General features: G+C 48.0%; 1 protein-coding gene across 1 annotated transcript in view; it reads left to right on the plus strand.

The window, feature by feature from the left end:
- The window catches only part of LOC102380382 (acyl-CoA synthetase long chain family member 3), a gene marked incomplete at its 3' end in the record, with an annotated part of 55,770 nt that overhangs the window by 22,582 nt on the left and 19,810 nt on the right, over positions 1–13,378 (plus strand). Inside the window, exon 3 of the mRNA XM_025195043.1 lies at positions 7,830–8,007. Coding sequence (XP_025050828.1) covers positions 7,830–8,007 — 178 coding nt within the window. The remainder of the gene's footprint in view (positions 1–7,829; positions 8,008–13,378) is intronic.

The following is a 13,378-nucleotide window of genomic DNA, read 5'->3' on the forward strand; positions in this document are numbered from 1 at the left end:
CACGCCCTCTTTCCTGCCTATGCAGGGGGTCGGACTCAATGATCTATTGAGGTCCCTTCTGACCCTAACATCTGTGAATCTATGATAGGGCATGAAGAGGGAAATGGATTTTTAGATAAGGTAGCCATAAATATGGCAAGGGGCAAAAGAAACCACTGCATCAGAGGCTTAAATAAAAGAACCAGGCAAGGCAGAAAGAAGGGGCACTTGCCTAGAGACAGGGTAATCTCATGTCATGAGCAGTATGGGGTAGGGAGGTGGGAATCGGGGAATAGGAATCAAAGGTCCCCTCTACGCATAATCTGGTAATTGTGGGATACAGGTAAATTGTACAATTAATTTAGACTGGCTACACGAGTGAATTAAGCTGCACTATAAGAAGTCCAACCAGCTATAAAATTGCTTGAAAATGTGTAATAAGTTTACAGCTGGCTGCTATCCAGCTTTAATTTACACCTGTACTAGGGTCTGCCCCTGCAGCTGTGAGGCCCATCAGCTGACTTGGCTCCCAGCCACAGGGATGCACCATGCACAGCTCAGGCTGGGAGACCTGCAGCTGAGGGAACTCTCGCCCCTGGCAGCTGCAGATTCTGGGTCTCAGCTGTGCCCTGTGGCTGTGCAGCTCCTGAGTCCCAGCAGCCACGGGGCACTGCTGGGACCATATAGTCTGCAGCTGTTGAACTCTGGGTTCTGGCAGCTGTGGGGTGTGGCTGTGATCTCCCAGCCCTAGGAGTGCGTGGTGGGCCCCTGCAGCATCTGCTGCAGTCTCCCAGCCATGGGGGTGCATGGAGTGCCTCACGGCTGGGAGATTACAGCTGCTGTGATCTCTGAGCCCCAAGGGTTGTGGCTGGGAGCCCCGTCAGCTGAGGGGGCTCCTAGTCATGTGAACCTGCTTCTTGCTGGTTCAGGGGGAGCCCGGGATCATGTAGTACCTGTGGCATGGGAGAAGGCATGATTGTGTGGATTGTACATTAGATCCCATCGTGCCTTTACCTGCATGTCTAGAGGGGCCCAAAGAAACATATACTCTAAGGGATGTTGAAACAGAGGAGAACAGGAAGTATACGTTTAAAATTTCCTCTGTAGATAAATTTTTCCCTCTCTCTCCCCAAACAGCATTATCTTTCTGATGCGTCACTTCCACTATTTTATTTGCTTCCCATGACATTGCTAACATTTGGTGAAGGGAAGTGCTAGTAGAACCATCCTTAAGATGTTTTGTACCAAATTGGTATACAATTTAAAGACAAATCTTTTTGAACATGCTACATTTGAAATCTTTTTTTTAATTCTTGTTTTCTCCAGGGATTCAGTTTTTCATTTCCAAGTAATTTGTTGTTTTGACCTGAGCATGTATTCTGCAGATTTATATTAGCAGTAGGTGGCCATTGGTTCTTTTTTATACCTGACCGTCTTGTTTTTAAACTCTTTATCCCCTGTCCAATTCTGAATCGGGAATGGACTGTAGAAAATCCTGTTTTTCAGTTCAGTGGTGGAAATCCATGTCAATCATTTGTCCTCATGATTCTTTTGGCTGTGCCTAGAGGTGGGGTGGTGCGCAGCCAGGAGGGGCAGGGTTCTGAGTCAGACAGTGAGGGAAGAAGGATGGTGGCCTTTTTGTGGTTGCCAGGCCCCTTGCTGCTCATTGGCCCAAGGGCCCCATCCCGTGCTGCTGATTGGCCATGGTTGTGGCAGCTGCCCCTCACCTCTGATTGAGGGGCCACCACCTCAGCCAATCAGCAGCAATGAGTGGGGCCAGTGCCCCTCCCCCGCTTCCCCACTGCTATAGAAAGGATGTGGACAAGGTGGAGAGAGTCCGGTGGAGGGCAACAAAAATGGTAAGGGGGCTGGGGCACATGGCTTATGAGGAGAGGCTGAGGGAACTGGGCTTATTTAGTTTGGCGAAGAGAAGACTGAGAGGGGATTTGATAGCAGCTTTCAATTATCTGAAGGGTGATTCTAAAGAGGATGGAGCTAGACTGTGTTCTCAGTGATGGCAGATGTCAGAACAAGGAGCAAAGGTCTCAAGTTGCAGAAAGGGAGGTTTAGGTTGAATATTAGGAAAAACTTTCTCACTAGGAGGGTGGTGAAGCACTGGAATGGGTTATCTAGAGAGGTGGTAGAATCTCCACCCTTGGAGGCTTTTAAGGCCCAGCTTGACAAAGCCCTGGCTGGAATAATTTAATTGGGGATGGTCCTGTCTTGAGTAGGGGATTGGACTTGATGACGTCCTGAGGTCTCTTCCAACCCTAATTTTCTGTGATTGGCCAAATGGGTGTCGGTGGTCCTGCCCATCACCAGGGCAGTGCCCTTTATTCTGGGGTTGCATCGGTGGCCACTCTAATCAGACAGTATTAAATAAGGTATAATGATGTTTTTGAAGTTGCACAGGTAGATTCCTTGGTACAGTATGCTCAGAACTGTTTCGTGATTTTTCCCTCCTTCTAGTAGCTCTTCGTGGTAGTAAAAGTGGGGCTTCTGTCTCTGTTGCAGGTGGCTTTGTAGAGCTACTAGTAAATTTTCTGGTATACAGACCCTCTGCTCTGCCTTTCTTTAAAAAAAAAAAAAAAAATCTTCCGCACCTCCTCCTCCCCAGATTAGGCTCAAAATTCAAATATGAATTGGTGGAATCTGCAGTGTTTTGCATTCTCAAAATCATGTAGTCTGTCTGGGCTTCCATGCTACGTAGGGGGCCTCTTGGCAGGCAACTAGGGAACCCAAGCCTCATGGGAAATCACCTGAGGTAGCACAGGTAGGTTCCAACTCAAAAGCTTGTCTGGATTGACATGTTCCTGTAACACTTCTGCGTTTTCCAACAAAAATAAGTTATTTTTGAAGAAGAAAAACTCCTGACTAGTTATAAGTATCCAACCTAGATATAAATAAGTACATAGTTATAGGAATTGCTACTAGAGAATCAAGTTGTAAGTGGCACTTGTGTTTGCATAATGTATATAGAGGTGTTTGCATAATAACTCCAAAATAAAGTCTTAGTCTTGTATGCTTTGTCGCACTTTTGGGGTTTTTTTGGAAGAAGATTTATTCTGTGGAAATTAGAATACTTTTTTCTGACCATTAGATAGTTTGTTTTTTGAGACATACTTTCAACATTCATTGTTGCTAAAGAAGTTGGTTTGGTAACAACTAAGGTGGATGACAGATGCAGTGAGTGCTTGTTGGTTTTATAATTTATGTTCTAGTTTCAGTTTTTGTATTCTCTCCCACGCCCTCTTTTCAACCAGTGATGTTGGTGTATGAGACTGAAGTTCTTCAGTGAACTGTAAGGCTATACTCTAAGATTGTATTTCCTCACCTGTATTTTGCACTTTTTACCCCAAACCAGCTGGGGAAAATGGAGGTGCACATTATATGCATGGAAGCAATCTCTTTAGGTCCAGAAATAAGGTGTGAGGAGGGAAGGGGCAGCGGAGGTGAAGCAGTGCCAATGTTCATTGTCACAGCTCTGGAAGCCGCAGCAGTCAATGCTGCCACTGCCCACTTCCCCTGAAACTTCCCGACCCCTGGAGAGGCCACTTCTCCAACCACACGCTGGATTGAGTTGGCATGCACAGGGTTGGTACATGGCAGGACTCAGCATGCCGAATCTAACCGGCATACAGCCCTGGACCTGGTGTGTTAGGTGTGATCTCACATGCCAGCTCCAGAGCCACCTGCTGGGTCTGACCCCATGCACTGCCTAGGACTCTGTTCTGGCTCTGTAGCTACCTGCTGGGTCTGACCCTGTGTGCTGCCTCTGGGGTTGTTTGCCAAGACTGAAACCATGTGCTGGCTCTGGAGCCATGTGCCTGGTCCTTCCGGGACTTGGTGCATAGTCCTGGGCTTGACATACAACCCTAGAGACAGCATGTGGGGTCAGCCTTAGCACACAGCTCTGGAGCTGGAGCGTGGTCCTGGATTCCATGCTGGATTCGACCTAACATGTGGCTCCAGAGCCAGCGTACAGGGTCAAGCTCTTCATGCAGCCCTGGACCAGCGTATTTGACTGGTGCGGAGGCCTAACTCATGCAGGGCTGGCACAAGACTTGGGAGCAGGCTTGGCTCCCTAGCTGCTGCTGTTTATCTACCTCAGTAGATTTCCCCCTCCCTCCCCCCCGCCCCTTCAGACTCCCTCCTAAAGAATGAAGGTGTGTGTGCATATGGGGGTGTGCTATATGCAAAAATATGGTATTTTCCAAGTTGTCTCAGGGCTTTGCGCAGAGAAATGAATGTGCAGGCAGCAAATGTGAGTTTCCAGGATGATCTTGAGACTTGCCTGTGTAAAAAGCACCCTCTGCCAGCAGACAGATGCCACTGCAGTAATGCTTACACATGAAGTCACTTGATTAGTTTCTGGTGACTGCGCAGTTCCTGCCAGTCATTGACACCACTATAGCAGGCGCTTTGCCAGCACAGCTAGTACAGCCTAGAAGGGACTAGTTGTTAAAAGGATTTACAGCATGGCTAGGGATGGAAGTTGCACAAAAAACGGTTTAAGTAATCAGAAACTGGCTTAAGCCTGTAACAGAACAGAAGTTCAGTGCACTTAAACCACTTACAAAATGGCCAAAACCAGTTTAAGATAAACCTGGTTGGATGAAATATCAAAATTAACTGATTTAGGTCAAACCGATTTATGGAACTTCTGTCCCAGACCCCTTGCTTCACATTCTCCCAGCATCCCAGGGTGCTTTGCAGCCCTGGGCTGGGCTGGGCTATCTGCTCCAGAGACCAGGGTTGGCTCTGCCTCTGCTTCCTAGCCAGAGCAGTGATACTACTCTGGTTAGCTTAGAAGAGGTGGGGGTGGGAAATCCAGCTTCAGACAGCAGCAGGGTCTGCCTGCCAGGGTGGAGCAGCCCATGCCAGGCCTTTCCCCCACTCAGCATTGGAATGGAGGAAGCAGGGTAGCCAGACCCTGGGGCCAGGCAGACAGGGAGAGGGGGCTTTAAGCCCCCTCTTGCTGCCCCGGGATTCCAGCCAGGGTCTGCCTGGCAGGGAGGCAGGAGTCCAGCCCAACACTGGCCAGGCTAGCACGCTGAGGGGGGAGGGAGGGGAGAGGTGGTTTAAACCCCACCCTTCACCCTGCAAGGGCCTCCAACCAGGGACTCCCTGGGAGTTGCGAAGCAGCCCCTGCCTGGCTTTTCAGCTGCTCCACACTTGAGCGGAGGGGCAGGGTTGTGGCCAGATGCTGGCCAGGCTGTCAGGCTGAGGTGGGGGCCAGGCAGTCCCTGGCTGAGGTTGCTTGTGGAGGGGAGAAGGGGGGTTTAAACTCACTCTCCCCCCACCCCGCCTCAGGCCACCCCCTATCTCAGCATGCCAGCCCAGAGCTGGGGCATGGCCATGCTGCCTGTCCTCTGCTCGAGGGGAAAAAACCCTGGTAAGAGCAGCCCTCTCCCCGTCTTGAGTGGGGAGCCATGGGGTGGGGGAAGAGGCAGAAGCGTGGCAGGGGCTGCTCCCCAGGGCAGAACCAGTAAGAGGGGTTTAAACCCCTCCTTCTCCACTGCTTGCCCCTCCCTGCTGCCCCCGCAAGGGACCCCAGCCAGGAACTGCTTGGCAGGGGCAAAGAAGCCAGGCTGGCAGGCTGAGGTGGGGTGGGGGGAGAGTGATTTGGGTGTGGGCATGCTCACAGGTCTCTGCTTGAGCAGGGGGTGAGTGCCTGACAGGGGCTGCTCCTCTGACCCCAAGGAAAACCCAGGCTGTGGTCCTGTGCAGCCAGGGAAGGCCTCCCTACCTCAGCCCGAGACTTGCTGGCTGGAGCATGGTCACCCCCACTTTGGGAGGGCAAAACCATGGCAGGGGCTTCTGCTCCAGTGGGGAGTGGAGAAAAAAAGCCTGGCAGGGTCTCTCCCTCCCCCCCCCCCCCCGCCCTTGTCCCCAGGCAGATTGGGGCTGGGGTCCTATGTAAGCTAGGGAGGGGGATGTGAAGCCCCCCTTCTGGTCTCAGTATGCTGACCCCAGGCTGGGGCTGGCCACGCCCCCTCCGCTTGAGCAGGGAGGGGAGGAAAGCCTTGAAGGGCTTCTGTCTTCCCTTCCCTTTGACAGTGGCAGGATGGAGTGCTGTAGTGCTCTCTAGCTTCTGGCCTGAGCCACTGCAGGCATGTGGCTGCATTTCTGGAATCAGAAGTGAATGTCTGTTCACTTGCTTATTGGTTCAGTCAACACAGTTTAGACTAGCCTGAAAAGATTGAATCGATTTAGCCTCTGGCTTTTTGACCATGTATACTTAGACCATGAAAGCACATGGCAGAAAGTATGAGCCCCATACATGAGCTGTGGCAGAAACTTTATGTCCCTTGCAGTGTTGGCATTGTTCTATCAGTAGAACAAAGGGTTTCTGCTGCCACAGGAGAGCTGCTATGAATATGGGCACAGTCAATGTTCTGCTGGCAGAACCTTCTGTTAGCAAAACTCAAAGTGTAGATAGACTAAGCCTTTATATAAGGGTGGGCAAAATGGTGGATCTCGCTGGCAGCTGGACTTTCCCAGCAGCCCCTGCCTGGGAGGGGGAGGGTTGGCAGGGGGGCTACAGTGAAATTTTGGGTGGCTGCAGCCCCCCACCACTGCTGCCTGCCCCGAGCTCAACCCCCACTGAGAAGAGCCCTGTGTAGCCCCGGCTCTAGCCGGCAGCTGCATCCCGCTTCACCCCACGCAGATCCAGGGGGCACACGCCCAACTCCCTTGCGCCCTGTGTCCTCCTGGGGTGCATGCAGCCACAGGTACCCTCCCACCCCCCCTGGATGAGCCATGGCTCTGTTCTGTGCCCCGCCCTGGCTGGGCAGCATCTGCCCCAGCACCTGCCCTACTCCCTCCCTCACAGGCGGGGGGGGCGGGTGTTGCTCTGGCTCCTCATGCCCCTTTCTTCCCCCTTATTCTACCACAACAGACTTACCAGTTGGATGCTGCTGTATTGGAAATTGGATCAGTATTGGCTGATACGCCTCCTTAAAAATTGGCTATCAGTATTGGCCCCCAAAATCTGTCGGTGCGCCCCTACCAACTTAATGTCAATTTTTCTTTTATTGGAGATGATCTGATACGCGACTGATATATTGGTACACCTCTACTTTCCAACTGTGTAGCAAGAACTTCATGGCCTGAGAAATAAAGGTAGCCTTGATGTCTTATGAAACTGAAATCAGTGCAGTTCTCTGGATTGGTAGTGGGCAAGTAGCGTGGGGTGCCAATAGAAATACCTTGGGGGGCCAGTTAGAGGTGCACCAATACATCTGTCCAATATCGGATCAGTACCAATATAAAGAAAATTGGAAATCGGCCCAATGGTGCCAGTAATTTGGCTCATAAATGCTCGTGCCTGTGCGCAGCCACTGCCCAGCACTCAGGCAGCGAGGTGCACAACCTAGCATCATAGAGAGCTGCCTCCAGCTGGAAAGTCTGTTGTGGTGGAAGGGGAGCGGGGAGAGAAGGTGTGTGTGTGGGGGGGGGTGGGGAGATCAACCCTTCTTCCCCCCACCCCCACCCCCCTGCAGTGAGGGAGGGGGCAGGGGCAGGTGCTGCTCAGCTGGGGTGTGGGCGTGGTGCTCATGGGGGAATGGGGCTTGGCTCCCACCGCTGCTTGCATCCTGGGATGATGAGGGGTGGGGTTGGGGGGGTGGGCAATGTGGGCTTTCCCATGCTTAAGTTGTTTAATGAAAGCATATTATCTATGAATAGATCTTTATAGCAACTAAAGGGATTTTATTTCACTGCTTTTTAGAGTTTTGAGAGCCATCTTTTTTAAGCTTAAGCTATATTATTGTCTTTATTGAAACCCTGAGGCTTATTCTTTTAAAATTATACTCATTCTATATATCTATATTAATAATCTTTATTAGGTTATCCTTGGAAAATACACTTGGCTCTCATATGATGACGTCTACATTAAAGCTGTTAATTTTGGAAATGGCTTAGGAATACTGGGGCAGCAACCAAAGTCAAACATTGCCATCTTCTGTGAGACTAGAGCGGAGTGGATGATTGCAGCTCAGGCCTGCTTTATGTACAACTATAGACGTAAGTACTCTTCTTAAGTGAACATGTCATTTTAATATCCTTTGATTTTTATAGCATGGTACAAAAATGCAAATATTCACAGAATGTTCTAAGAGTTTCTTTTTAATATATTTTATGACTGTATAGAATATATAATACTGAAAATGAAAAAAAGCTGTTGCACTAGGGTAAGTTGATTTTTACTTCTATTCTGTTACTTCACCTTAGGTGAATAAATCTGTGTCCTCCCTCTGTATCCTGGATCCTCCTATATACAGTCTCCTTTTGAGGCTAGTTCATACCCTGTTTATCTGTGAAAAATGTGTTGATAAAAAGCCTTCTTTTGTCTTTAGATCTGAATCTATATAGGCTTCGCCATCATTCTTCTGCAGTGAAATAAATAATGAAAAGTCCATAAGAATAAATTGACTTGTGTTTATCTGCACTTAACATGCTTTAGGTTTCTGGTGGGACATTTGTAACTCTTTTTTTGTCGCTTTTGGAAGCTTGATTTTGACATAGAGTTTGATTTTTACTGTTTTGGATCAGAACTGTGAATCTGAGATTTACCTAATTTTCTTTCTACCTTCATTATATAACCTATATTGCCATATCTTGACCTGTCAAATTGAGCTTCCCGTATTAAATAGAATGAACCAAATTTAAATAATCTGAACTTTAGTTATCTATGCTGTGTGGCTGGCCAGTTCTCCTAAACCCTGTTTATCTGCCTTAATTTTGTGTCTAATTTTTCTTATTCTATTTGAATAATACAACTATTTCTATTTTAACAATACTACTCCTTCATTTTAAACTATTCCTTTATTTCCAATTCACTTATCCAGGATTGAGCCAATATGTCCAGTTTAGGCAGAGCAGGTTTTTCTTCAAATTATTTTTTTTCAAGCACACTATATCATATGGTACAAGGAGAATCTGAGAAATCCTATTTGGGAACAAATGAGTGGTAAATAAGAAAAAAAATGGTAAAAAGAAGTTTATTGTATTTGGATGACATTATACTGCATTTATTGAAGGTCTGTATTTGCACCAAAGCTCTAGACCAGAGTCCCTGGAACAACCTGCAGCCATTCCAGAATGAAAACTTTCAGAAGCCGGCATAAGTCATTGTAGTTTCCTTGCTTACATCTTGTTTGTGGTTATGTAGGCATTATTGGTGCTGCATTTAAGGGCCTGTTTTACTTTAATTCTTCAAGGAAGTCCATGTCGGTTACTTTATGATGCTCCTTTAATTATGCTTTGTTTTATTTGAATGATTGTTGGAATATTTATTTAGATATGTGGGTATACTTGGTAAGTAGGATAAATAGGTAGAGCTCTTCTAGGGCAGTGGTTCACAACTTGTATGAATTAACAGTTTCTCACAGATCATTATATATATTTTTTTTCTTATAATTTGATAGGGTCTGGTAAAATATGTGGGCCAGTTAATGTAGCCTCACGGGCAACAGTTTGAGAACCCAGTTTGTGGTTTGAGTATGGAGCTAGATTGTTCTTAGTGGTGGCAGATGACAGAACAAAAAGTAATGGTCTCAAGTTGCAACAAGGGAAGTTTAGATTGGATATTAAGAAAAACTTTCTCACTAAGAGGGTAGTAAAACACTATGGAGCAGGTTACCCAGAGAGGTAATGAAAACTCTATCCTTGGAGGTTTATAAAACCTGGCTAGACAAAGTTTTGGCTGGGGTGATATAATTAGGGACGGTCCTGCTTTTGAGCAGGGGGTTGGACTAGATGATCTTCTGAGGTCCCTTCCAACTCTCATTTTCTAGGATTCTAACCACTGTTATAAGGAACTCGCAACGTGAGTCTAGCAACTACCTCCTTTTTCTGCCGTTTGACCACCTACCTCATTAATGCTCATACTCCTATACTGTTGTCTATTTTAATGCAACAATTTCTAGGAGATGTTCTTTTGGCTAAAGAACTAGTTTTCATTACGATGTATGGTCAAGTACTGAAACTCATTCTTTAAGGGATCTCATCCATTATGCAATCTCTGTAATTCTGCTTGGGTGTGATTTACTGGGCATAGATGAAATTCAGAGCTTTACTAGATACATTTTTATGGATCCCTGCCACGAGAGACTTCTGGATATCTCTTTTCAGGGAGAACCATTTTCTCTTCCCACTTGCGCTGTTAGCCTTGTCTTGTGATCATCCAAATCCAACTGTTCATTCAGTCAAGAGAGACCAGGATCAACATATTGAAACAAAGTGATCAGGAGTCTTGCATGTCTTTCTGTCCACCAGGCAAATAAAACATTCTGGTAGATGAGTCCTGAATGCTGTGTCCATAATGAGTCATCTCTGAAAGTTGCTATGATCAGGTTAGGGTTTCAGAAGTAGGGGAGCCCCTGAATAGATTTATTTTTCCAATAAACTTGTGCGTTGGATGATTTCTGCTTCTGTTGATGTCACTAGAATAATGGGGCATTTGTGGCTTTTTTTTCATTTATTTGGGGAGTATAAAAGCAGGATAAAATGGGTATTTTTTCACTGTCACACTTAAGGTTGGGAGACTTGTTGCTTATGAAAACAAAACCTCCTTATTTTCTAACACCTTTTCCATATCTCTTGTCTTGGAAGTAGGGTCAGATCATGCATTTGGAAGACTGGCAAATGTTACCCTGGTAGAAAAATGATTGTATTTATTCGCATACCACACAGCACCTTTTCCCCCCCAAAAAATTTAGCCCTCCAAAATTGGGTATATGTCTTATGTGGATAAGCTGACTTCTGCACTGGAGTAAAAGCATGAAAATGCACTAATGGCTGTCTGGGACTTTGCTTCTTTCCAGCCTGGTATTCAACAGGGGCGGAGTCTGTTTTTCAGTGTCAGAGCTAGAGTTTTAACCCTCTTGCAGCTGCTGCTGAATTGGCAGTAACTTTTGGCTGAGCAGCCAAAAAACTATGCCTTTTAAAATAGAGAATTTTCAGCCTGGGCTACCAGTAAAGAAAGATAGTATGGTGCAGTGGACAGGATTGCAGAGACTGTTTTTTGTTCTTGATTTGACTGACAACTTGCTCTCTTCCTTTGTTTCTGTGGGCTATGTTCCTTTTTTTCCTTCTCATCTGCTGTCTTATCTGCTTAGATTGTAAGCTCTGGAGGCAAACAGTTGCTTCGATACAAATTACATTTGATGCTCAATTTTGACTAAATTTGCTGATGACACTACCAAAAATCCATGTTCTGGCACACACACACACACACACTCTGTTTTTTTTTTTTTTTTTTTTTCAAAGTACTTGTGCTTTCAGTGACTTCAGTGGAAATCTGGGTGTTAATCAAGCCACTTGTCTAATAGAACAGAAAATTGCTGCTGCTGCAGATGCCTTGTTCCTTTTTATATTTGACTTGGGTTTTATGGAAGAGGAGTGTGGGTCAACTTGAAGTACAGTTACTAATGTAGCCCGGGTACACCCAAGGGTGTGCCCTATTCTCAGTTGAATGGGATGGGTAGGCAGGAAGGGGTGCTGTGAGAGGGATGCCAGAATTTTGAGCAGATCCCTCTTTCCTCTATAGCAGAGCTTTCCAAACTGTGTGCCGCGACACATTGGTGTGTCGGCGGCAGTGTGTAGGTGTGTCGTGTGAAATGCAGAAAATTTTGCGGAAGGGCACCGCGGAGCTCCCTTACTTGCGTCTGCTTCCCTTGGCCCCTCCCCCGGAACTGAATTACTGTGTCGCGAAATGATGCATGTCTAAAAAGTGTGTCGCCAACATGAAAAGTTTGGAAAGCTCTGCTCTATAGAGTTAGCCCAAGCCCAAAGTTCTTAGCTATATACAATTTGTTGAGTTATAATATACATAATCATAAGACTAAATATCATATACATATATTTACACAGTGAACATTAACCAATAACCAAGGTCAAATCCTAAATAACACTATTAACCCATCACAATAAAACAATTTCAGCAGCATCTTCACAATGCATTTCAATTGCAAAGTATAAAGTGCAAACAGGAACAATCTTAATAACACCTATTCCTTAATATAGTCCCTGAGCCATGGCAGGAGATAGTCCTCCTTCCAATGGGGGGTCCCTTATGGGGTGTCCAGGAAGAACCAGGGGCCTCTCCCCTTAGGGCCTTGACTAGGCGGGGGGGGCTGCTCCCCCAGCCCCTTATCTGGGCTAGCCCGCTTCAAACATCTTTCTGCTGTGGGACCCAAGGGCCCAGTGACTCACTCCCTCAGGTGGCAGTGGTCAGGGTGCAGCTCGATGCGGGTCTTCTCTGCCAGAGTGCCTCTCCAGGCATCTCATGCGCCGCTGGGCTCCTCCCCACCCTGTGCCCAACTCTGGGCACCGAGGGCTTAGCTCCTCTCGGCTGCTGCACCACTGCTGCTGGCTCCTGGGTGCTGGGCCTCACTCTGCAGCCCTACTATTTCCCCATGCCCTGGCTTGGCACTGAGGGCTCTTTTAGCACAGGCTGGGCCCTTCAGGCTATGGCCATCCATCCTTATGCTGGGTGGCTAACCCAAACAGTCTCCACTGCTCCCTGGCTTCACTCCCTCGTACATCGGTTGTGCACCTCCCTGCCTGGCCACCTGCCGGGGTTACTTGCAATGATGCCTGAGCTGCCCTGCCACAGCTTCCATGGCTTGGGCCCGTGCACCGCCTTGTACACCATGTGGCCTGCTGGCCCTCCGGGGTTGCAGGCTTGAGCCACCGCTTGCAGCTCCCAATCTCCACTGCTCCCTGGCTTCACTCCCTCGTACATCGGTTGTGCACCTCCCTGCCTGGCCACCTGCCGGGGTTACTTGCAATGATGCCTGAGCTGCCCTGCCACAGCTTCCATGGCTTGGGCCCGTGCACCGCCTTGTACACCATGTGGCCTGCTGGCCCTCCGGGGTTGCAGGCTTGAGCCACCGCTTGCAGCTCCCAAAGTCTGGGTTCTGTGCACCAAACCACACACCGTGATGGGCCCGAGTGGTCTCACACCACTCCCAGGGGCAGGTCTCCACGCACTGTCCCTGTGTGCCATCAACAGCCCGAGCGGTCTTGCACCGCTCCCAAGGCTGCTACTCCAGTGGCAGCTTTAGGAGCCTTGGGCCTATTGTCCGCTGGGGGAGAGCTCCCCAGGCTCCCCAGCTTTGCTTGGCTCCACTGTTCTTGAGTCCCTCGCCACATCTGCCTCTTGTGCTGGGCAGGCAGCTCCTTTTATATGCTCCAGGGCTTTGCCCCTGAAGTCTTCCGGACCTGACTGTTTACAGTCTTCAATCAGGTCCAGGGGAGCTCTTCTCCTTCTCCTCTCAGGAAAGGGGCGTGACTTTTATTTCTCTTTCTGCCTCCTGATTGGTGGATGGACTCCACAGCAGGCAATAGGCCCAAGGCTCCTGAAGCTGCCACTGGAGTAGCAGCCTTTGGA

The sequence above is a fragment of the Alligator sinensis genome, unplaced genomic scaffold, assembly GCF_000455745.1.
Source record: "Alligator sinensis unplaced genomic scaffold, ASM45574v1 scaffold1013_1, whole genome shotgun sequence".
NCBI classification, from domain to species: domain Eukaryota; kingdom Metazoa; phylum Chordata; order Crocodylia; family Alligatoridae; genus Alligator; species Alligator sinensis.